Genomic DNA, 24,186 nt, shown 5'->3' on the forward strand with positions numbered 1-24,186 from the left:
AAATTGGCTGGTGAGTGGAGCAACTGGAAATAAGGGGATTCCAACTGCACCCACGGTCATAATGTAGACTTTATGGACATAAAACTCAGCCAAGCTTAATTTCTTAATCACCTCTCAAATTATCTTTTTGCTATTTTTCAAATATTAAGAACCTTCAGAATAGCAAGTTTGGGGCTTTCCTTGGGAAAGTTTTCTTCAATCCTCAACAAAATAAGTTTTTAAGTACAAGTTTAAGGATTTAGTAGTTCTGAGGAATAAACAGCAGAAGGGTGATTAGAATGTGTTGTTTTTGGAAACTTATAAATGGATTAAAGGTTTAGATGGGCTTGAAATGGGATTTTGAAATTAATTGAAAGAATCTTTCCTGTGGGAAATAGCTGATGTTTTGAAAGGGAGGAAGGAGGGAAATGATAGAATGGGATTTTGAAAATTGGACACTAGAGGGAGCCAGAACAAAGTAAAGATTTTAATTACAGGAAAAGAACACTTATTTGACCTGTTAACACAGAACAGAGCAAAGTATTTTTGGATATACTAAAGACATTTAAGAACAATGGACTTGTTAATTTTAAGCATGTCTTTTATCATAGATAGACAGTGTGTGCATTATGTCACGAAAGAGAAACAAGTTTACTGCATAAGATGAAAATAAATTTAAATAATGACTGGCTATAAGAATGATCCAAAAATATGATGAATTAATGGATATACAAAGAAAAACAGCTGATATTTTAATAATTAAAAGGAACATACAATAACAAATAAGGACAGTGACCTGGATATTTTTCCTATATTGGATTTACAAAGGAGACCTGTTAAACTTTTGAAAGATTTGGTGAGAAGGGACAAAGAAAAAGAAAATAAATTAAGTTTTAGGATATTATATGAAGGAATTAAAGACTAGGTTATTAAAAGTAATGGGAAAGAATATAAAGTTAATATATCTGATTAAGTTTAAAATATATGTTGTTATTTCTGGTACCTTTTAGTGGACTTTTGCTGATGAGGACTGAATAACAAGGTTCTAGAATTTGTCCATGTAATATGGCAGGGGTCCCCAACCACCGGTCCGCGGACCGGTACCGGTCCGTGGAACAAGTCCTACCGGGCCACTGGTTTGCTGGCGCCGCCATCTTTTTGATGAAAAAGTGCTTCCGGTGAGCTTTTCCGGGTAGAAAGCTCACCAGAAGCCCCACAAATGTGCACTTTTTCATCAAAAAAAGATGGCGGCGCCCAGCTGATGCCGGTACCGGGCCGCGCCATAAAAAAGGTTGGGGATACCGGGCCGCGGCATAAGAAAGGTTGGGGATCACTGTAATATGGGATAAAGAGATCATTTGTTGCACCTTAAGAAACAAGTTGTTTAAATGGTTATATTTGTTATGATGAAGGGAGAAAGTTACTTCTTTTATTTTATTTTATTTGTTAAGCTGTAATTTTACCTTTCTTTTTTATGCTTCCATACATATGCACACACAAAGAGAGATGTACTTTTCTTTTTTGCACTTTTTATTTTTTATTTTTATAGTCTTTACTACTTTTTATCTTTGTAATTGCAACCCTTAATGCAATTATTTCTGGCAGAAGATGGAAACCAAAATAAGTTCAGAGGACTGTCACCAAGATGATGAGGAAACTAGAAATCATTTCCTGTGAGGAATAATTAAAGAAACTGAATAGGGTTGGTTTGCAGAAAAGAAGACCAAGAAGAGATATGATGAAATGTTAAAATATCTGAAGTCTGTCAAAAATAAGAGGGAGTAAACATAAATTTTGATTCCCCCCAAAATGGACCAGAACCAATGGATTGGAAATATAGGAAAGTAAATGTGAGTTGGATATCAGGAGGAATTTCCTGAGGGCAAGAGCTGTCAAGGGGATGGTTGCCTCATAAAATGGTGTGTTCCCCTTCACTGGATGTCTTCAGAGTCTGAGTAGCCAGCTGTTGAAAATGCTTTGGCAGATTCTACACTGAAAAAAGATTGGTTTATGAACTCTGAGGTCACTTCCAACTATGTAGTGGTGAAATGGATTTTATGGTGCTATTTTAAAAGGTCATTTTATTATCTGGCAGATCTACTCTGTTCCCCTAATGCTTTCACAATTTAATTTTACGTAATTCTAATCAACAGGGCTGAAAAGAATTCCATTATAAATTCCACCAGTAGCCAGCAGATCCATCTGTCCATCTGCATTACTGTCAGCAGATCCATGGCAGGAAAATCTGATAGAGTTTCTACTTTTCAAAGTAAATGTGGCCACCAGACATGCACAGATCTCTTTGAAAAAATGAAGGAAAAGACTTTTATCAACTTTCTAATTTTTTGAAAATATTACAAATCTCATCAGATCCTGGGTCAATCTGATACATTCTTCAATGGATTAAAATACATGTGTATATAAATACATATAAAATTGTCACCCTAAGCAGATTGTTAAATGTTCCCTGATCTCTTATCATCTTTCTGAGTTCAATCTGACATATTCCTAAATAAATATGTTTAGGAATATAATCTTAGTATAGACCAGGTGTCCCCAAACTTGGCAATTTTAAGACTTGTGGACTTCAACTCCCAGAATTCCTCCGCCATCTCTGGGAGTTGAAGTCCACAAGTTTTAAAGGTGTCAACTTTGGAGACCTCTGGTATAAACCATCAAACAGTATGGATATTTTATACATGTTTTTCCTTACTTATGATTTGCAATTATTGTTTGAATTTCTATCCTGCTTGTCATGACATAGAAGGAAATTCAATATTATTTCATGGCTGAGTTATGGCATTTCCACTGAGGTGTACCTTGATGTACTTTTTATTATAACATTTATATATTTGTTTACTGAATCAGTTGAATTATTTTTGGTGAAACAGAATAGAAATTCTACTAATGAATCAAAGGAGGGGCAATTGCTATGCTCTACTGGCATCCCCCACATTCATATATAAATAATCCCAGTAAATGGAGAAATTTTCTGAAGCTCTATTAACAAAGCTATTTTCACCGATTTCACAATATTAATTTAAATAAGAGCTTCGGGAAGCCATTGAAGATAGCATTTCTAGGAAAATGCAAGCTACAGTTTAATTAAGAAAGGGATATATTGATTGCTGTATAAAAGAGACATTTCTGCACAGAAATGTGCATAATTCAATCTTGTTTCAAGATGTTGAGTTTTGTATTATGCTGAAAATAATTTTGTTAACAAACCAATTATTGCAGGAAAACTGCTTCAAGAATTGATGCTATTACTCTTTTGCAGAAAAATCTTTTTGATTACCTCCTATAAAAACAATAACAAAACTTGACTCTTGCCCACATAGGGACAGATTAATTACATATTGGCAAGTCTGCACCACACATACATTAGGTTAAAATGGGGCGATGTAAATTGTAGTTCAGGGTATTGTACAAATCCAGCTATTATCATATCATGTTGTTGAACCAGGCCATCATCTTGAGCAGTGGTTTTTACTACTGGTTCTGTGGGCGTGGCTTGGTAGGTGTGGTAGGGGAATATACTGTAAAATCCAGTCAGAGGTGGTATTTGCCGGTTCTCCGAACTACTCAAAATTTCCGCTACCAGTTCTCCAGAACTGCTCAGAACCTGCTGAATACCACCTCTGATCTTGAGCCATAACATGGTGACTTTTGAGGGAATGGTGGTGAAGGGGCAGAGGTACAGCATATTAACTCAACAAAATAATTGTGTTTTATTAAGCCAGCTTTAGGGTTTAGGAGTTGTTGAAAGGCCTTTTTTGTCCATTCATGAGATTAATATCCAAATAATTTCTCCCCATGTCTCTATCTATCCTTTCCATTTCAGCAGGTGCTCTGGGGCTTGCCAAAAGCTAACAAGCTACTACATACCTTCAATCATTTACATACTTTCCAGCTTGGCTTTGAGAAGATTAAAAACCTACACTGGAGACGGGCATCCTTTTGCTCACCTCCAACCAGAAGTCTTATCCATACAGCTAGATCTACTTTATACAGCCAGAGCAAGGAAGCTAAGCTGAGTAAGATAATCATAGCCCAACTACATGCACATATATACATTTACCTCAGGTAATCTCTGCGGCAGAGAATGAGATTTGCTTTTGTGTAAAGTGTTGATCCAACCTCTCCCAGGCGGCAGTCGCAGCAGGCACACTTTAAGCAATCTTCATGCCAGTACTTATCCAAGGCCTTCAGAAGGTAGCGGTCCTTGATCTTACGATTGCAGCCGGCACAGCCCTTCTGCTTTCCTTTTGGTTGCACCGATAACATTGGCACACCTAGGAATGAGAAAAACAGAGGGCCTATTAAATGAGGAAGTCGCTGGGAAATTCTCCAAGCTGAAATTGGTGTCCTAAGCGGTCTTTCTAGGCAGTTTTAACTTTGGCTTTGTTTGCAATATGAACAGAGAACCTGATCCTGGCAGCATGATTAATTGTCATTACAAGGACATTCATATTTTCCCATCGTAAAACTGGCTTATTACCTCCAGATATTAAGGAATCTGTCTGCGCTACTAAATAAAGGAATTCTTTTAGTACTTCCTGTGAAACATTGCTCTCTTATTTTGTAACTTGGTAATAATTCTAACTGTTCCTACTTATCCAAAATCTTATTATGGATAACTTTTATCTATGCACGCACATATACATAAAGATCCTGGTGTATGCTGATTGGGCTGATCAGTTTATAGAGTCTGCAAACTGTGGCCTGCAAAGATTCTTCCTGATAGAAAACAATGGAAATGCAAGTTGATAGTAGTCAAGAAAAAGCTAAAAGTATTGGAGCAGCAAATGGCCACATTTCAGCTGAGGAGAATTTATTAGTTGAAAGAAAGAAAGAAAGTTCAGCAACAGAAACTGACAGTGAAAGCAACTTTTCACAAGAAAGACAATAAAACAGTGGAGTAACACCAGTGGGTAAGTTGAAATACTAGACATAGAAGATATTCTGGAGTGCTAAAATTCAGAAACAATTTTCATCTCCTCGTGAAAAGGAGATGGAAGATAAAACATGGAGGACATGACAATGCTTCCCTAAATGGCAGAGAGGAAAAACTAAAATATGGGAGATAGAACAATGGTTTCCTAAAGAGCAGAAAGAATGAAAAATTGCCCTGTAAGAAGACAATGAGAGTAGTTAATGATTCATGGTTGTGAACAATTGAAGCAAATATACGCCAACCATATTCAAGGGTCTGTGAAGTGTCCTTCCGAGAGTTGCCAAACTCATGGAGAATTGTCCCTTTCTGCTAACACACATACCAGGTAAATAATTCTGCAAAATATCAGCTACAACTATTTTATCAGTTTGAATTTTTTAGAAAGAAGCTCAAGATCCTCGGGCTCAGATAATAATTCCAATTCATCCTTCCAAACTGTGGAAGAGAACTGGAAAGAGAAAAAAATAATGCAAGTCAGTCAGCAACTCCCTACCAAAATGATACTGATATTTGGTTTCTGAGATCGTGGGTTATCTAGATTAGGGGTCTCCAACCTTGGCAACTTTAAGACTTTTGGACTTCAACTCCCAGAATTCCTCAGAAAGCAAAGCAAAGCAAAGCAAAGCAAAGCAAAGCAAAGCAAAGCAAAGCAAAGCAAAGCAAAGCAAAGCAAAGCAAAGCAAAGCAAAGCAAAGCAAAGCAAAGCAAAGCAAAGCAAAGCAAAGCAAGGAATTCTGGGAGCTGAAGTCCACAAGTCTTAAAATTGCCAAGGTTGGAGACCCCTGATCTAGATGATGGACTGCACCTCACAAGAACTGGTAGGGATGTGCTTGATCAAAGTATAGCAAGCTTGAGTAGGAAGTCTGGCAGAAGATGGAAACCAAAAGTTAAACTCTGAAATGAGGACTTAAGACAAAAATTACTGCTCTGTAGAAATTGGGAGCATTGATGAAATTATGTCTCTTTAAACCACTCAGTGAAACATGAGAAAGAACCTTGGTTCGTAAAGCTCACAGCCTTCATTTTTTATACACTAATACTCAAGAGTATGGGAAATGAGATTAGATTGACCTCTTAATACAGGAAAGGACACATGATTTAATAGTATAATGGAGACTCCCATGGCTGAAAATGAAGGATACCATTCATTTAAAAAGGACTAAAAGCAATAGAAAAGAAGGAAGGGTATTGTATGCAAAAGCTTCTACTCAGAAATCCAAATGAACGAACTTGGTTGTAGGGAGAGTTAAATATGTGAAGGAACAAATAAAATACCATTATTGGTGTCATCCAACCAAAAGGATGTGGATGATGCCTCTCAAAAGCAAATGGCAGATCTGTGAAGGAGGCATGAACTCATAATGGCAAGAGACTTTAATTACCCTTACATCTGTTGGGAGACAAACTCTACCAAGCATGGGCTTTAAAAAAAAAAAATCCAGACATCTTTCTTTTCTAAAAGATGGAGGATGGCACAAGAGGATGAATTGCCCTTGATTTGATAGTAACTTATAGGGAGACTTCAAGCATGCCCATACTACACCCTTAAACAGTTCCTCTCCTCTATTCATACTGACCTGACTGTATGACTTTATGGCTATTCTCCCTGTTAGGAAAATTCTGTCAGGACCAAGATGTTCTGGCCATAACTTAAAAAGTATTTGGTTTGGATAGGAGGCTATCCTCCCACTGGACAATTCACCTAATTCAGTGTCTTTTCAACTTTCCATCCCAAGAAATTATTACCAATCTCTGTGGGTAGATCCTACTGGACATATGTATGTTTGTGAATTGTATATGCAGGTGGATGTGGATATCAAGAGGCAGAAATATATTATATGCACATATACAAAGTTAAATAGAATTTACATATGCAAACACACATACCTGCAAGTACAGCAACCAACTTTAATATAAAACTTCATTCCTGTCCTGCTGTTCTCTAATGTCTTCTAAAGCTACCTTTATTAGCAATGTGCAATATTGCAGAGATTGTAAGCTCCCAAGATGGATGGCAATACAAATCTAATAAATTAATATATAATAAAATTTGCCTTGAGACACAAGAGTTCTAATTATTATTATTTTTCCATGACTTACCTACTTTTTCTAATAGTTAAACTTTGTCATGAGAGACAGAGGTGAAACTATTCTACCTCAAATGGCTGGAAAAAATGACAAAAGAATCTACTACTGGATTTATTTAGAGATTATTAACAAAGGGGAGCGAACAATGGACCAGGGATGAACTTACATACACATTAAGGCATCTCTTTTGCACAGAGACACACATACAAATGTACTTTATTAATTATGTATGCCACATGACTCCCAGTGAATCTGCTTGCTATTCTTACAATGATTTTAAGCTTTTAATCAGATTTATTAGGCTGCTTTTTCTGTTATGTGTTTGCAGCCAAATCGGCAATGACTTTGGTTTACTTGGAGTGTAAATTGAAGTTTGCACTGCAAAAGCACCTAGGTGATGGCAGGTAAAATGGGAAAGTTATTTCCCAATGAGCAGGCACAGAAACGTAGATAAATTTTCTTTTCTCTACCCCCAGTCACTCAACAGCTTCTTCTTAGAAAATCTATTTCCCAGGATTTTTTTTCCTGTGGGTTTTTGGTCAAAGAGATACAGATATCCGTAAAAGCCTAAGAAGTCTAAAAGTTTAATAGGTAGGAAATCTTGAACTCGCTGAATGCCCAGAAGGATAGCTAAGGAAATGGAAGTGGGACACTGGATCCCTCCAAAATCTGAATTTTCATTCTATCTTGAGCAAATCTGTGAATGAGGTGAAAAGGTAGATCAAAAGTCCAAAGAACCCTTCACTGGAGTGTTATCAATGATCTGAGTGGAATTTCTACAGCGGCATTAAAAGGGTTTCAAACATTTGTCTCAAATTCCATTGCAGGTGCTCATTTGCCATTAAGTCCAAGGGCTTGCGGTAAATACTTTCATATTCTTCAAGATTTATTTGAAGACCTCTTCAGCATCATAGCAGCCAGCTCTAAATGATAAATCTACTTGTTGCTGGGAATTAAGGAAGAAATTGATTGGATTTCTCCTCAATCATCACTGGTTTTCCTTCTGCACTTTTAAAAAGGGAAAGATTAAATGGGCACTTTCTCCGAGAGGCACATCAGTCTATACATTGTCTGAATCTTACAGGAGAATCCCATATAATAAATTAATGAGAAAACATATGACTCAAACTTTCATTAAATGATCACACTACAGATGCTGTATTCATGCTTTTGGGTGAATATCAAGAAGAGGGATTATTTGTTTTGTACTTGCATGGCTCATGATGGGAGTATGCTGAATCTGTGTAAACCAGTTTAAAATCCCATAAATGATTCTTCCTCCCCAGTTCCCCCTTTTCCCCTTTCAGTCATGTCTGATTCTTGGAAACTGCCTGGACAAGTCCCTGGATTTTTCTTGACAAGGTTGTTTCAGAGATGGTTTGCCATTTTCTCTTTTCTAGGTTTGAGGCAGTGGTGGGATTCAAATTTTTTTACAACTGGTTCTGTGGGCATGGCAGGGGAAGGATACTGTAAAATCTCCAGTCAGAGGTGATATTTGCCGGTTCTCCGAACTTCTCAAAATTTCCGCTACCGGTTCTCCAGAACTGGTCAGAACCTGCTGAATACCACCTCTGGTTTGAAAGAAAATAAGTGGCCCGAGGCTGCCCAGCTGGCTTCATGTTCAAGATAGAATTATAATTCTGGGGGAAGTGAATGCCCACCCTTGGGGGGAAGTGAAATCTTAACAGATTAACAGGTTTATAGGTCATCTAGTCCAATCCCCCGCCCAAGACCCTACACCATTTCTGACAAATGGCAGCCCAGTCTCTTCTTGAAAGCTTTAGGTGATGAAGCTCCCACAACCTCCAAAAAAAAAGCTGTTCCATTGGTTGATTGTTCTCACTGTCAGAAAATTTCTCCTCCTTTCTAGGTTGTTCAGTTTCCAACCATTATTCCTCGTCTGGCCTTCAGGTGCCTTGGACAATAGCTTGACTCCCTCCTCTCTGTGGCAGCCCCTCAAATATTGGAACATTGCTATCATGTCTCCCCTGGTCCTTCTCTTCACTAGACTAGCCATGCCCACTTCCTGTAACTGTTTATTGTATGTTTTAGCCTCCAGTCAGCTAATCAACCTGGTTGATCTTCTCTGGACTTTTTCTAGAGTCTCAACACCTTTTTTATAGGGTGGTGATCAAAACTGGATGCAGTATTCTAGGTATGGTCTTACTAAGGCTTTATAGAGTGGTATTAGTACTTCCCTTGATCTTGATCTTTGCCAGAGTATTAGCTATAAATGGTTTACAACGGGCTTTTTAAGTATGTTTGATTGGTGCTTTAAAGGAATTTTAGACAGTAATGTTAAATGTTGACATTTTAGCCTCAGTCCTAACCTCTTAACCTGGAGATGTCTAAGGAAACATCAGGATGTTAACAAATTATCATTTGAAAGAAAGCTCTATGGGTATGAAGCTTATGGACCACAATAGTACTAAACTGACTTGATAGAACTAGAACTTCAAACTTTCCATGGAGAAAGCAATCCTTGCTATCCAATTCTGCCTCCATGTTGCAAACAGATTACCCAGTATAAATGCCAATAATTGCAGATGTATTTTTGTCTGAGAATACCTGTCTCTTGATCTTTCATATCTTCTAGGAGATTGATGTTCCCATGGCTTGAACTTTAAAAAATTGTTACTTTGAAAGGTTGCATATTCATATGTGATTACTGAGCTTTGGAAAGGTCTTAACAAAACTGTTCAGGGAATTCTGCTTTATGAGACAGGGTGGGGATTGAAATGGCAATATCAATCTCCAAGGAAATCAATAGACTTAAAAAAAAAGCATACACAATGAAGCAGGAAGGAGCATCTTGAACGCTCCAATCCTGCACAGCCATATGTTTTGGTGATCGTGGAAAGGATAGGTGGAAAGTAGATGGTAGGAAAGCACATTAAAGTTGCTGTTGGGAAAGCCCTAAAGCTGAGTAAAGTCAAACATGTTTTGAAGTCTTGGATTTGTTTAAAAAAAAAAAGGGGGGGGATTTTAATGAATGAATGTTGAGTGTAATCTTTTGGCAGGAGAAGCTAGTGGAAGAAAGGATGAGAGTTTCTTAGAAGGAAATATTTAAACAAAAATGCAAACAATTCCTTTTAGGTAGACAAACTATTGTGACTATGCAAAAAATAGTAAATATTTGAAAACAGAAAAGAAGGTAAATAGGAATTAGAAAAAGAATCAGGTCACAAAGAAAAAGTATAGAAACATAGCTTGGCACAGTAAGTACAACTGGTTTTAGGCAAGCAAAGATTCAGAATGAACAATTCTGAAAATATTTTTTTAAAGTACATTTAGAACAAAAGGAAAGGGGAAAAATAGTATGCCATCTGCTCAGTGAAGAAGGCAAAATGCTAACAGCTAAGCAGACCTACTCAACTCTTACACTGGTTCAGTCTCCTCCAATAAAAAGTCTGGGATCCACCCAAAAAACTGCAAAGAGGCAGGATGGAAGATTGAGACGGAGAGAAAATGGGCCATGGATATTTCTTTGCCTTGAATGAGTTTAAATCTTCAGAGCTAAATAAGTTAAATCCTAGAACACTGAAGAAACTGATAATTCATAAGGATCTGGTTTGACTGGTCTGAGAAATCCTGGAGACTACGGGTGGATCTGCCCCATCTTCAGAAGAAGAAAGGAAGAAGATCCAGTTATCTACAAAGCAGTCAGTCTAGAGCAGATAATAAAGAGATCCATCTGTAAGCCCTTAGAAAATAATGCAGTAATCACTAGAGGTCAGCAAGTATGTATCAAGAACAAATCTTGCTTCGCTAACCTTATCTTATTTTTGGATTGGGTAAACTTCCTTAACAGATTTCAAAATTGACTTCTTTCAAGACAGTTGCCTTGGCACAGTCGTTCTTAGTTACAATTTCTCTCAGCTGAAACAAACATACTTCTACATAGTTAAAATCCAATAAGTGCCCAAACATTCTTAAATATTTGAGCAAAAACTGAGACAGGAAAGCATCCCTAAAAGTTCTAGTAGAATGTAGTGAACCTGGTAAACCACAAGTCCTACTGTTTAAATCTTACGTTTTAAAATGTAGACATGAAAATAAATAGTTCTATAGACTGCATGCATAAGAATAAATATATTTTCACCCCTCCTTCCTTCAAGAACCCTCCATGTAAATGGCAATACATCATTATTTTCATATACCATATAATGTCACTTGACTTGGTTTTATACTTGGCACCAATTAATAAGGAAGATTTAATTAAGGAAGAATAAGAGGTAGAAATGTTTTATTTGTTTATTTCAATGATAAAGCACCTCATGCTTCCAACACAAAAACAACACTTAAATGATGTATAGAACCATTGGGGAAAAGTGATCATAAAAAGTTGGGAGTTTGGGACTTAAGGCAAACTAGAAGAAACTGTCAAATGTATATTTTAGATTTCATAAAACCAGATCAATGACCCATAGGGTACCTTGACAGGAATGAGGAAGAATGAGGGAAGAATGAGATACTGAAAGTATTTTTGATGAAGAGGGAGAGGAAGGGCGAATATTCAAAGAAGTCAATGTGACTACATAAAAAGCTTAGGAAGAATATGAGGATGCTATACAGCAGCATTCCTTGCATTTAGTAGAGCATTTGACCAGTATCCAATTACATTTTAAAAGTATTCCATTATATGCTGATTAACAATCTACTTAATATGCTCTATGGCATGACAATTACATGGGATGTATAACTGGTTTGAAAATAATATTCATTGTATTCATTAAAATTACCCCATCAAATTGGGAACAGGTATTACATTGGGTGTCATAAGGATCATTGCTGGACTCTTTTACCTCCATATTATTTTTATTAATGATTTTCATATCAGATTCCCAAATAATTCAAAATTGGATGGGATAGCTAATCTCCTGCCATATGTAAATAAAGTTCAAAACTGTCTTGCTAGATTGGAGAAATTGGCTGACAGTAACAAATGAATTTTAACAGTGACAAATGAGTCATCTTCAGTCAGAAAGCAAAAATTCAATGGAAAACTCTTTTGCAAGTAAAAACACGTTACTTTCGGACTAAGTAGCTACACGTGCCTCCCCCCCCTCAAAATTATTAACAGATCTTTAACCACAGTGGCTTTACTGAATGTTGCTATAGCAAGTGACATTTTCAGCTTTCCTTAAAAGCAACAGTGACCTGAGGGTAGCAAATGTTCAACACATAAAACCCACCACTCTTACAGTAATAATTGCTTTGTCAGAACTGCAAGGGAACAATAACAGCACTTGAGACACTTCAAGACAAACAGGGAGGTATTGATCTATCCCTTATCAAAATAGTCTTTGTACTATAGAGACAGGTTAAACAACATTATAAAAACCTGGAGGCTTAAACAACACTCCTCACAGAATCTGCCAGAGACACAAGAACTACTTTTAGTGTTAATTACAGCTACTTTGGGATCTCTTGAAGGAAGAAAAAAGTAAAACTAAACCCAAACTCATACTAGCAACTAACGATGAAATCCTGTCCTCAAAAGAATGGACACAATCAAGAGTGCCACTCCATATATGTCAGTGATTCAAAATGTTCAGATACTGACATAACATAACAATATAACATAAAACATAACATAACATAAAGTTTCCCTTTTGAAAATTGGTTGTGTTGATTACAGTTAACTTTCCACCTAGTGGATGATCAATATAATGTGTATAAACTACAGCAGCATCAACAAAATAAAACAATTCTCAGTTGATTTTAAAATAATCTGCTCTTGTCTCTGAGATTATCAAAGAGAAATTTTAAGATTTTTTTTCTTTTAAAAAAAATCCTGAAATAGCACAGTACTCACAGTCTGACTGAAAGAAGACCAAAAGTTGAAAGCAATCTAGATTTCATAAGGAACAAGTTGCATTACTTGAGGTGCTGCTCTAGAAAAAAGACCTACCTTATGGACTCAACCATCTAACCTCTAAATGACTGACATGGTTTTTTAACTAGAAAATGGACTTTGAAATGTCTTTATTTGTGTTCTAACAAATTCATGACTTTGTATGCAGCGGTTTTGCTGGTGGTGAAATGTAACCTTGTGACCAATACTAACATTTATAGCCTTTGCAGTTTTGTAAAGCAAATGAAAGTTGTGATATGATTATAAGCATGGTCAAAATTCTTCTTAGTGATCACTTCATCTCATAACAAAGTTGTCGAACCCAACTGTGGTCACTAAAAGATGAAAGCATGTCTTTATCTAACCTCATATTCTCCATTAATACTGCAGTTCACTGCTGCATTTCCCATTTTATTGTTGCTGTCGTGAAAAGATGCTTTGAGATGGAACACACCCAGTAAGTGAGTAATATGCTGCTTATATTGCTTATAAATTCCAGCAGGTTCAAGTACACAGAAATATTGTTATATTATTACTTTATATACTTGGATTTCCAAGCAAGTAAGGTAGGAATTTTATAAACAAGAACCATCAGAAACTTGATTTTGGTTCTGAAACAAACTGTAAGTTGGTGGACATAGTTTAGGATAGATATTATAAGACCTAGCTAATATTTTTTGCATTAGCTCTGATTTCTGAATGCTTTTAGAAGACAAATCCATGTATAGTACATAATAACAATAATGCAAATGAGATAAGAAAGCATGGATCACAGAAGCCAAATCTCCCACAATGATTCATTTCATTTCTATATTTCTTCCCCTCTAAGATTATCTCTAGTCTGGTGTTTGATTCTGTGAAACTGATCAGATTGAATTACATTTGATTTGCTCCAGGACCATCAACTTCACAATATGGGGAGCTAAAGCCAACTTTCCCACAACTGAATTCATTATTCTCTTCTTTCATCCTACTCTCTTTGTCTGCTTATGGATGACTTTGTCCTTGTATATTTAGGTGTTATCCCAAATAAATTAGTTTAAAAGTCCCACTGAAATCAATAGGAGTTATTTTCAATTAAAATTACTTGGAAAGGACTCAGGAGTCCATTTACATTGCAACATTTACTGTGATATTGAATTATTTTAGTTGGCCTAATAGAACAAGAGCCTATTTTCTATGGAGGATGGTCTTCAATTACACATCCTGTTGGGTGTCTTCCAACTCTAAAACGTTCACTTGATAACAACTGTGAAGTAGAAAGTGCTGATAGAATGCTTGGGATTAGATTAAAAAAAACATCCATTGTTGGATAAAAGAGGGGAGTGAGAGAGTTCAAAGTTGGCACCAGCAATGCCTATATAAAAGGATAACTTCCTCTTCAGAGATGAATCCAAAGTCAAGGAAAAGACTTAGATCAGAGCCATTCAAATTCAGTCCAACAATTATGCACAGCTGGCCCAGACCTGAATATTCACTAGTTTTATTTCTGGATCAAGTTGAGATTATCCAGAATGGAAGGGCTAGCCTTTTATTGCTGTTCCACAGTTATATTCAGATTTTATCATCTAGGACTGCTACAGTAAGAAATAATTGTTTCCTCCAATAACATTCAAAGCTCTAAAGCAAGGGTGTCAAACTCGCATCGTCACGGCATCGTCACGTGATGTATCATGACTTTTCCTCCTTCGCTAAACCAGGCGTGGGTGTGTGGCCAGTGTGTGACATATCCAGCCTGTGGGTCCTGAGTTTGACAGCCCTGCTCTAAAGAAGAGCAAGAAAACATTTAGCATGTCTCTGCTGCATGAGTTTCCTTTTTGAGCTACACTTCTATCGCATCCTTCTTCTAGGCAACTCCATGCAATGTGTAGTAGGAGGATGCGTGCTTTGATCATTCAGAAGAAATGCTTCAGGCCTTGTACTAGGGTGGGAATAGAGCCTCCCTGTTATTCCTTAAAGTGCCCTTAGGCTTCCATGCAAATTTACCTCTTTCAAATATTTCAAATTTTTCAAGCCTTTACAACTGCACAGAAATAGGAACACACCTAAGCTGCAGATAAATAGTGGAGAGGTCCTCTACTCACATATTTAAAGCACATCTTCTGAAATATTTTGGAAGTGCACACAGTCCACTCCCCACCCACCCTCCACCGTACATGGGTCTTTCTATATACCAACTTTCATCACCTTTCATTAAGGTAGTTAGATGAAAAGAAAATTGGCCGGAGATTGGAACCCTGTTCAGCCCAGTCCAGTCTTACCATTTAACCACCACAACATTGCCCTGGCAAATGTGGAGCCAGGTTAAGAAAGCCACATCACTGAGCTTTTAGCTAAGATGAAAGATTCATATATTTTGCAATTTAGACTGGAATTTCTGAGTTGATTTGCCATTCATTGCTTTTCTCAAAATAGAGCCTCTTTAGAGGAGTGCATATTTTGATTCATTTTCTACCTGGGGAAGGAAAAATAAAGTTAGAACTTGCACGATGAAGTATTTAATTTTTGTACCATGGAATTACTCTCCTGTAGAAAGGATTCCCCCATTCTATCTGAAAACACCTTCGTAGGATTTCCCGCCCCCATTCCTGTGAAATCAGCATTTTTGTATTTCGTTCCAGTCTTAAATGAAATCTAATTTTAAAATGACCACAAATTTAATGTAAAAGGATTCCCCCCCACCTTTTTTTTAAACAAAAGTAGCTCCTGTAGTAGAAATGCTTCCTATAGTTAGCAAGGTCTGGAAAGGAAAAGAGAAAACAGTTACCATAATGGCAGTTCAGCATCCACTTACATATATGCTAAAGTTACAAATTGTGTCTTGAGAGTCTGATGGAGTTCTTAAGGCAGAATGATTCCAAATGATACTTGAAAAGAGGAAAAAAGTTCTCTCCTCCAAAAATAAAATGGTTTTTTCCCCTGTCATGGTTATACTAAAGAAAAAGATAGTGAGAGATAGGAACTGATAAGAAGAGGAATCAGAAGGGCCTCACCAGGACTCATAAGTACTGTAGGGAAGGTATCCTCCAACTCCATTTCCACCTTTTCTGAGACATAGTTGTCTTGGGCACCGTAGGTTCATATTTTATATGTTTTTGTATTAAAACCTACTTAATTGAGACTAGAAGAACACAAGCTATTAAAATCAACACAGCATCATAATTAAATCTGAAGAGCATCATCTGCAAAAATTAGAAGTTGCCATGGAAAATTCTTGGCAAGTTACTTGAAGAAGGGGATTCCAATTTTGTGCCAGCTTTCTCTTTAGGAAGCCTGGCTATCAATGTCAGCAATCTGCCTCCTGCACATAATGGAATGCAGAAGTGTCATCACCTCCAGATCTTAGGGACAATGGCAGGTTATATCATAAACAGACATGAGAACCACAGCAATTTCCCCCAAACTATGGATTGAACTGTCAGACTCCTTGCCAAAAGCAATACTACCTGGTGAATTCTGGAACCTGAAGCCCAGATATCTGGAAACCACACAGGCATAGGAGTCTAGTACAAATGGTGAGGATGAAAATTTGTAAAACATACGTTGCAATTTCATGGTATAAACATTGGACTTCTCTATATGAGATTTGGCATTAGATGCAAGTATGTAAGTCACCTGCTTCATTATTTATTTCTCTCTGTGTTTGCCCATGTAACGCAGGTTGAAGTAGACTGATCCAAAAAATGCAGACATATAGAAATGGAGAGGAAAGTGGTTTTGATCCCTTCCCCCCCTCCTCCTCTCCAACATACATCTGCCTCCATATTAGATCAGTAGTGGAGCCCTTTTATGACTTGTGGACACCCAGAATTCCTGAGTCAGCCATGCTTCATCTAAAAGTCATTGGCTCAGGAATTCTGGGAGCTGAAGTCCACAAGTCATAAAAAGGCCATCATTTCCCACCCCTGATGTAATGTGAAGGCATATGTATGTTGGAGGGGAGAATGGGGAGGAGGGTGAGGTTGCCCACCCTTATATTATATGGACCATTCCCAACTAGAGCCACATTGGTGATAGATGATGGAGGTTTTGGGGGTGAAGGATATAAAGGCCTGTAGTAGACAACAGACAATTTTCAATAGTATAGATTTGAATAATGGTAGTAATAGATTTTCCCATCCTAGTTTAATTGTGACTTTTAGACAAAGTGCGACTGCTACTAAGTTAAGGCATTACTTTTTGTGTTCTTCTTTTCCCACTCAAAAGTAATAAAGGCATTAATCTATAAAGAAGACCATTTTCTTGGATACAAAGCAATTATGAATATGAACAATCTAAAGAATAGCTTTAAGAATTTGAGAATGGGCCATAGCCAAGTTTCCTGTCTCAGCTATATTGGGCAGACAAAAACAATTTAGATTCTTTATCATTTACTTTAGAAGCACAATAGACTTCAGAAGCGTATGAGACAGGTAAAAGAGGAACGTTTTCTGTTTCTTCTAGTTATTCGTAGAAAAGGATCTTTTTGCAGTTATCTTTGCAAGATTAAAAACACACACACGCACTCACTTTTGGTCAGTTTTCAGCAGGGGGTTTTCTAATGAAAAAATGCTCCTGCTTCAGACATCATACGATGTTCAAAGCTGCTATTCCCACTCAGATAATAACGAGCAGGGTCAACCTGTGGCAGTCAGGTTCAGTTTTTTGAAATTACATTTTGGTCTGGAAGGCTTTCCTCCCTGGCCAATCTGGATATAGAACATATAGAAGCACAGAAAAGTTAAGGCTGTAATTAGCTGACAAGTTATATGGGAAGGGAGGTGTGGAGCAAATTTCAGCCCTGCCGGAATTAAACCTATCACCATGTATTTGTGCAAACTCTTTTTTTTTTTTTTTTGCAATTAGTTTTTATTTTTTTTTTTTTTTTTTATTTTAAGTGTCACCATATTGTGAATTGAAATGTGCTGAAGAAAATAATGAATGAAGACAGCTGCAATGGCATTGTAACTCCATAGTCCTAGCATTTTGGTGAGATGACTAAACAACAACAACAACCCAAACTACAGAGTTGGTAAAATCAATACTTAACCCTTTTCCAGGGTTCTTTTTAGTGCCATAAAATTTTAACAGGGAAAGCACTTTGGTGTTGGAAATGCAAGTGCAAACGGCCAGCCATACGCAACAAAAGGCAGACATTACTACATCTAAGTATATGTGGGATGTACCAGACTCATTCCTACATGAAATAGCTTTTACGTTAAGATGCTTTTAACATTTAAAGTGCCCTGAGCAAGATGCAGGAGGAAAGTATTCTGCATGGAAATACAAAGGTCCTACTCTACTTTCATTTTCAGCAATACCGGGGCTTCATTGTTACCTATGTAAACCAGATACATAAGGGATGGTCAAATTGGTGGGATCTGCCTTGCTTCTTCTCAAAACCTGGCACTCAACCAACTATAGACACAGACAATTGGAGAATATCCACTGAGGGGAAAAAGGGCCATGCCAACTGGGCAATAATGGCCCTTCCATGCTTCTGCCCTTCATCTCCCACCATTGCTAGCAATCTAATGAACCTTTCACAGAAAAAAGTAGAGATTTCTCTATTTTTGGTTCCCACTGATTTCTAAACAGGCTGCTATTGTATTGGATAAGACTAGCATCCAAAGAAGCCCAAACAGAAGCTTTTAAATTCCGGTCCTTCCAACAAGAGGCTTCTTTCAGTTATTGGTGAAGAATCGCTAGGGCTAACCTAATGCAATTGAACGTCTTGAAGCCTTATCAATGATGTCACTTTAAAATGATGGGTAATTTTTTGCAAATCCTTTTCCTTTAAAGAGGCTTTCAAAGCTTTCAAAAAATGGGGCAGATGTGGGCAGGACAATTTTTGTAGTTCATCAACGAGCCGTCAAACTGTGTTTGGTTACAGACTGTATGTGCAAACATGGAAATTTGATGCCTAATTTCTTTAATGAAAAGTCCAAAGGTTAATTGACTCCAAAGAGTAACACAGGAATGCTAACTAATAAAACGCACAGCCAAGTTTCTCTGCTTTTTCCTCTGCTTTTGTAGAAGCAACAGCAGAGATGAGCACACAGCTAAAATAGCTGCACTTCCCTTTGTTTCCCAGGACATCGCCCATTTATGTAGTTTAAAACAAGGAGGGGGAAAGAAAGGTTATTCCCATTAAAGCAACAGTTTATTCCATCTGCTTTTTATATCATGTAAGAAGGGAGTCTATAACGTTCAGTAAATAGCATTCCTCGTTGTTGTGCATAGGATACAAAGCAAACCTAATGAAGAAAGGACGGCCAGGAGGGAAAGACGAAGATCCTCCCACATCTTATAAGGAATCTGTCCAAAAGCTTCAGTTTGCCAGTTATGACAGCTAATTAGTCAGTCTATTCAAAATCGTTGCTTTAAATAAAGGAACTAATTATACACAAAGGTCAGTCCCCCCCTCCCCTTATGAAGCACACATAATTGGCTTATTTCCCCAACACACTGTGTGCATTTTGTGCACAATGCTTTGGGGCAGATGGTTTTAACTCTTTTGGCTGAAACTTCCTTTGAAACACTTCCACACAAAATAGTCATTGGAGTCTGAATAGCATTAAAAAATAATAATAATTCAGATCATTTTCAGGATATTTCTTCCACCTCCCTAAAATCAGGGAGCAAATAATTATCCACTGAGGGACAAGGAATCATTTTTTCTTATACTTTCTAGAGCACTGTTGTTGTGTGTTGCCCCAAAGCTTGTGTCTTCTAATTAACGCTACAGAACATCACCTAGAGCTATCCTCTTTGATAGCAAAAATATGTGAAAGATCTCATAGCGTGCAGCTAGCAATACTGCTGAAACTGGAAAAGTTGGGTTACACAAATTTCAAAATTCACAATAATTAGGTACTTGAAATTCTAGCGCAGTGGAATTCTTCTTGGCCAAGTACACACCCAGTTTTGGTGTTTGAGTTTTTGGATTTTAAATCTCCTGTGAAATCTGGAACCTCAACTTTGAGCACTATGAAGGACAATCAATTCATGCATGGATTTTAAAACCAGATTTTACACCAAATTTGGGAATCATGGAAAAAGGGAAATTCTTAAAAGGGAGAATAGAGTAGAAAAATTAAATGGAATGGAAGATAGAATAGGATAGGATAAGATAGGATAGGGTGGGGTAGAGTAGTATTCATATTTTTCAATGCTCTCCACCAGTTTAAAGCTGCATAATATCTGAGAGAAAAGAAATAAACAACTGGTTTTCAGAGACGGCATTCCCACTCCCAGTTCCATTCAAAACTAATCTCCAATATACTAAACATTTAATTCAATTAAAAAAAACCACTTGCTTTTTATATGCTTATTACAGAGAGCCATAGAAATAGTTTTCAACATGTTAGCTTTGAGCCTACATACACATATTTCGCTAAATTGTGACCTGGTTTTTTTTGCCATCGGTTGAATAAGCCACAATTGGCTAGATTTACAAACAATGCTAGGTAAAGCTAAAATTGTGGTTATTATGATTCATAAAGCAGTCTGGTTGTGTACAATAATAATTTAAGAAAAAAAGCAAGCAAAAGGCCTTACAGTTTAAGGTATATCTAATCCTAACAGCTTAAGTCACCTTCTTCCCAGTTTATACCTATCCGCAAAAGGCATTGCTTGAATCCCAGAATGACCTCAGACCCAACGACAGTTGCAAAACCTTACAGTAAGTGATTGTGGGCTTGAGGCTGGAGACAGGATAGAGACAACATGGCACGGAAAAGCCCACGCTTTAGAAAGTTTTAATTCTAGCGTTTATAGCTCTATTACCTCATTCCAGTAAAAGACTGGCAACCAGGAGACTGGCAAAATTAAATGAGTGGCCAAGTAATCTCATTAACTTTGGTCAACCCAGTAAACAAATCACATTTCAAAGTTGTCTCCAACGGTTGCAAAATGTCAGGGCCCCCTTGCTGCCTGAACAGAAGGCAGGCAATTACAGAAAATGCTATTTTTGTCCATCCTTAAGCAATATTCTTGCAATCTTCCTGGGTTTGGGGAATGTTTTAATGAACCCTTTTTCTTGTACAGAAACTTGTACAAAACAGTAAATAATCAAAGTTTGTGATTTTTTTTTAAGGCTATCTATCAGTCAGGCTTTAGAACAGATCTTTTGAATCACACTGGATTTTAGCAGGCATGTGGCTTGACACGAATGTCAAGGAAGATGCATAATTGCGTAGGGCATCAATGTTATTGTGAACATCCACTCAGGAGATCAGTTTTACCTTCAAGGTTTAGCTCAGTATAAGCACACTAAAGGCTTAGCTCAAGGCCTGTCCTTATTGCTGCCTACTACAAAAGCCTCTGGTCACTAAGCAAGGGAAAACTCCAGTTTGTGGCCTAGCGTGTGATGGTAAAGGGACAGGTGGACTGGCTCACATGCAGCAGGAGGCCTCTCATATGAAATAATTATTACTAGCTTCAGTGTCCTATTAATTGCTACGATGTGGTCATTTCCCCCTTCACAAGGTCATGCAAACTACTATTTGAATTAATTATACAAATAAGTAGGTCAAATAAATAAAATCCAACTATCTAAAATCTAAATAAAATCTAATCAACCTAAATAAAATAATCTACACTTGTAATGCATAAAGACAGGTAAGGCCATATTATAGCTAGGTGTGTTGCAATATGGTTTTTTTTGTTTTTGTTTAGGCCAGCCTATTGACTATGCCTAGCATGAAGTGAGAACCCAATTATTTTGCCAAATCTGATATTGGGTACATTTATATTATGTGATTTTATCTTTAGACTATCTCACCATTTGAATAAATACATCTATTACATAATGTACAGAACTAAATTTTTGTCAGTTATGGCACCCTTTTCAACTACAGTAGGTCCTTTCTTCAGCCATTCAGAAAGTTTATACATAGTTCTTTAGATGAAGTTGTTTCAGTAAGCTAGCTAGTAAAATAGGCATCTCTTAAAGAAACAAAAAGCTTTTCACAACTAATAATTATTTTGGCTTTGGACAACTAACATCAATAGTCTTTATAGGAGTTTGAGCATCAGTTGAGACTCTTTGTTGGGAGTTATAAACCCAAACTCATCGTTATTATTTTATAAGAGACTACAAATATTTTTCATTGTCTTCTTCCTTTATAATGTTTGTACTTTTGATGCTAGATCTTTCAAATTGTTTTGGATGATCTTCAGCTGGCCCTAACGGTGCTTCCCTCCACTTCTTTCTGTCTTACTTTCCAGGTACTGGTTTTCTTTTCATTTTTAATACATGTAACAGTGTTCTGAAGTGAAAAGAGATCTGTCATTGCAAGATGGACATTTTCCCCCTCTTTCCATCCTATGCCATATACAGACACAAACACAGAATATCCGTTCATCCCTTAAAAGAATTTCAATATCCACTGCCAAATGGCCATTTGATGTTCTCTTTTTGTACCTATTGAGACAGTCATTCACAGGAGTTCTTTTGCAGCATACGGCAACTTTCCAATGTAAAGCTTTTACAGGCCTAGAGCCATTTTGGAGCCCAGAATAAGTAAGGTACACAAGTGAGGCAAGCGTTCTTCCCTTAGTTCTATGTAAGACAGTGGAATCTACATTCCTTCAACTTGTCCTTATGTCACTACCAAAATTTGGCACGTCTGAGGAACTGTCTTCACTCAGTGGGATCAACCCAGCCCACTCGCTATGGCAGAAGAAGCCTACTATGCATCCCATCAGCCAACAGATTTCTGTTTCTTTGGAACACCTTGAGATTTGGCTTCCTCTTTTTTTCTTCCTTCAAGAAAAGTCTTAAAACCTGGCTCTAGGCTGGAGGTCATTGGGGCAATAACCCCGAAGGCATGAACCCGCTCTGCTCCAAACCCATAATTTTGCAGATTGCTCTTAATCCTCTGTCATTTTAATCTTTTTATATATTAATGTTTGATTTTTTAATTTATATGTTTTTATGGCATATAGATGTCCAGAGATGCCTCGAGATGCAGCATATAAATTTAATAAACCAATATTTTAAAAATTAGTATGTGGCTTCTAATGTCGTCAGTGACGAGAGGGGTGTGGATACAAGCCCTGATGATGGAAGAACTGTAAAATAAATCTCATGATATTTCGAACAGATTTGTACTGTTACGTGACTTTGCACATTATCATCATTTCATTGTTTTGTGTTTGCAGGATGGAAGAGAGACTTACAAAGATCAGAAAATCTTTTAGCTGGCTCTTCAACCTTTGTCCACGAGCATGTTAAAATTTGTCCCTGGGAATTTCATTTACACTTCCTCTGCATCAGAGAAGGCAAATGACATTTTTAAGACTGTGCTAATAAATCTATTCCCGAAACTAACAATTGGTATTGGCTTTCTACGGGTCATGAAATGTAGACTTCCAGTGATTCAAAATATACGGTTACCATCCAAACCTACAGCCCTTTTGTCTCTGTCCAAATAATAATGAAACTAAAGGATAGTCTATTAAGAGTTAGAAGATTTTTTTTAACCAAAGTCTTTTCCTCAACAATAATAATGCCCCCCTCCAAGTTCTTTGCAGGAATAACTGCAGACCATTTACATGCTGAGCTGTCAGACCATGCACTTTCCATTCAAGAGATAACATCCCTTTTCATAAGTCCATTTGCAATCCATTTTAGTGTTATCTAAAAATCAAATCTACACAGTAATCCTTTTAATGTACTCTTGACTTTTAAAAAACAGCTTTATGTTCCTTCAGGAAATGTTTTAAGCTATTACTTGGTAATTACTATTCACCCATGAAAACACTGATCTTTTACAATATATAATCAGTTTGCAGACCAAAATAAAATAAAATAATAAAATAAAATAGGCTAGAATTTTGACAAAAAAAAGCAGCATAGGGGAAAAAATATCCAAGAGGTTATGGGAGTGAAATCATTTTCTATCTAGTAGTTTTAAATTTTTATTATTTTTTTAAAATAGCAAATGTGGTATGTTTCAGCACTATTTAAGTAAACAGTGTCTAGAAGCGAGGAGAACTTGATGGAGCAAATACAATGGTAATCATTTTGTTTCTACAATCAAAATATACTAAGAAAAACAATGGTAAATTCTTCACTTGAGAGACATGAAGTGAATTATTCCCAAGCACAGTTCTGAAATACACCACAGCCATACTATAAATGCAAGAGTGACTGACAAAGTGGAAAGAAAGAAAAAAACTAAAACAGTTGGACAAATCTCTCTTCTTTAGTACTAGAACCTCTATAATTTCAGAGCTCAGCAGACCTGATAGAAATTCTATCTTATTAAAGTTCAGGTAGATATCATTAACAATATGTAAGTTTTCAAGTTCACAGAAC

General features: G+C 36.9%; 1 protein-coding gene across 3 annotated transcripts in view; it reads right to left on the minus strand.

Moving 5' to 3' along the window:
- Positions 1-24,186, minus strand: part of LMO1 (LIM domain only 1) — a 130,285-nt gene that overhangs the window by 40,957 nt on the left and 65,142 nt on the right. For all 3 annotated transcript variants that reach the window (XM_087950924.1, XM_087950925.1, XM_026668151.2), the window contains exon 2: positions 4,061-4,274. In XM_087950924.1, the coding sequence (XP_087807050.1) occupies positions 4,061-4,274 (214 nt within the window). The remainder of the gene's footprint in view (positions 1-4,060; positions 4,275-24,186) is intronic.

This window comes from Notechis scutatus, chromosome 1, assembly GCF_049901735.1.
Source record: "Notechis scutatus isolate UNSWTSFEM ecotype Mainland chromosome 1, rNotScu1.2, whole genome shotgun sequence".
Lineage (NCBI taxonomy): Eukaryota > Metazoa > Chordata > Lepidosauria > Squamata > Elapidae > Notechis > Notechis scutatus.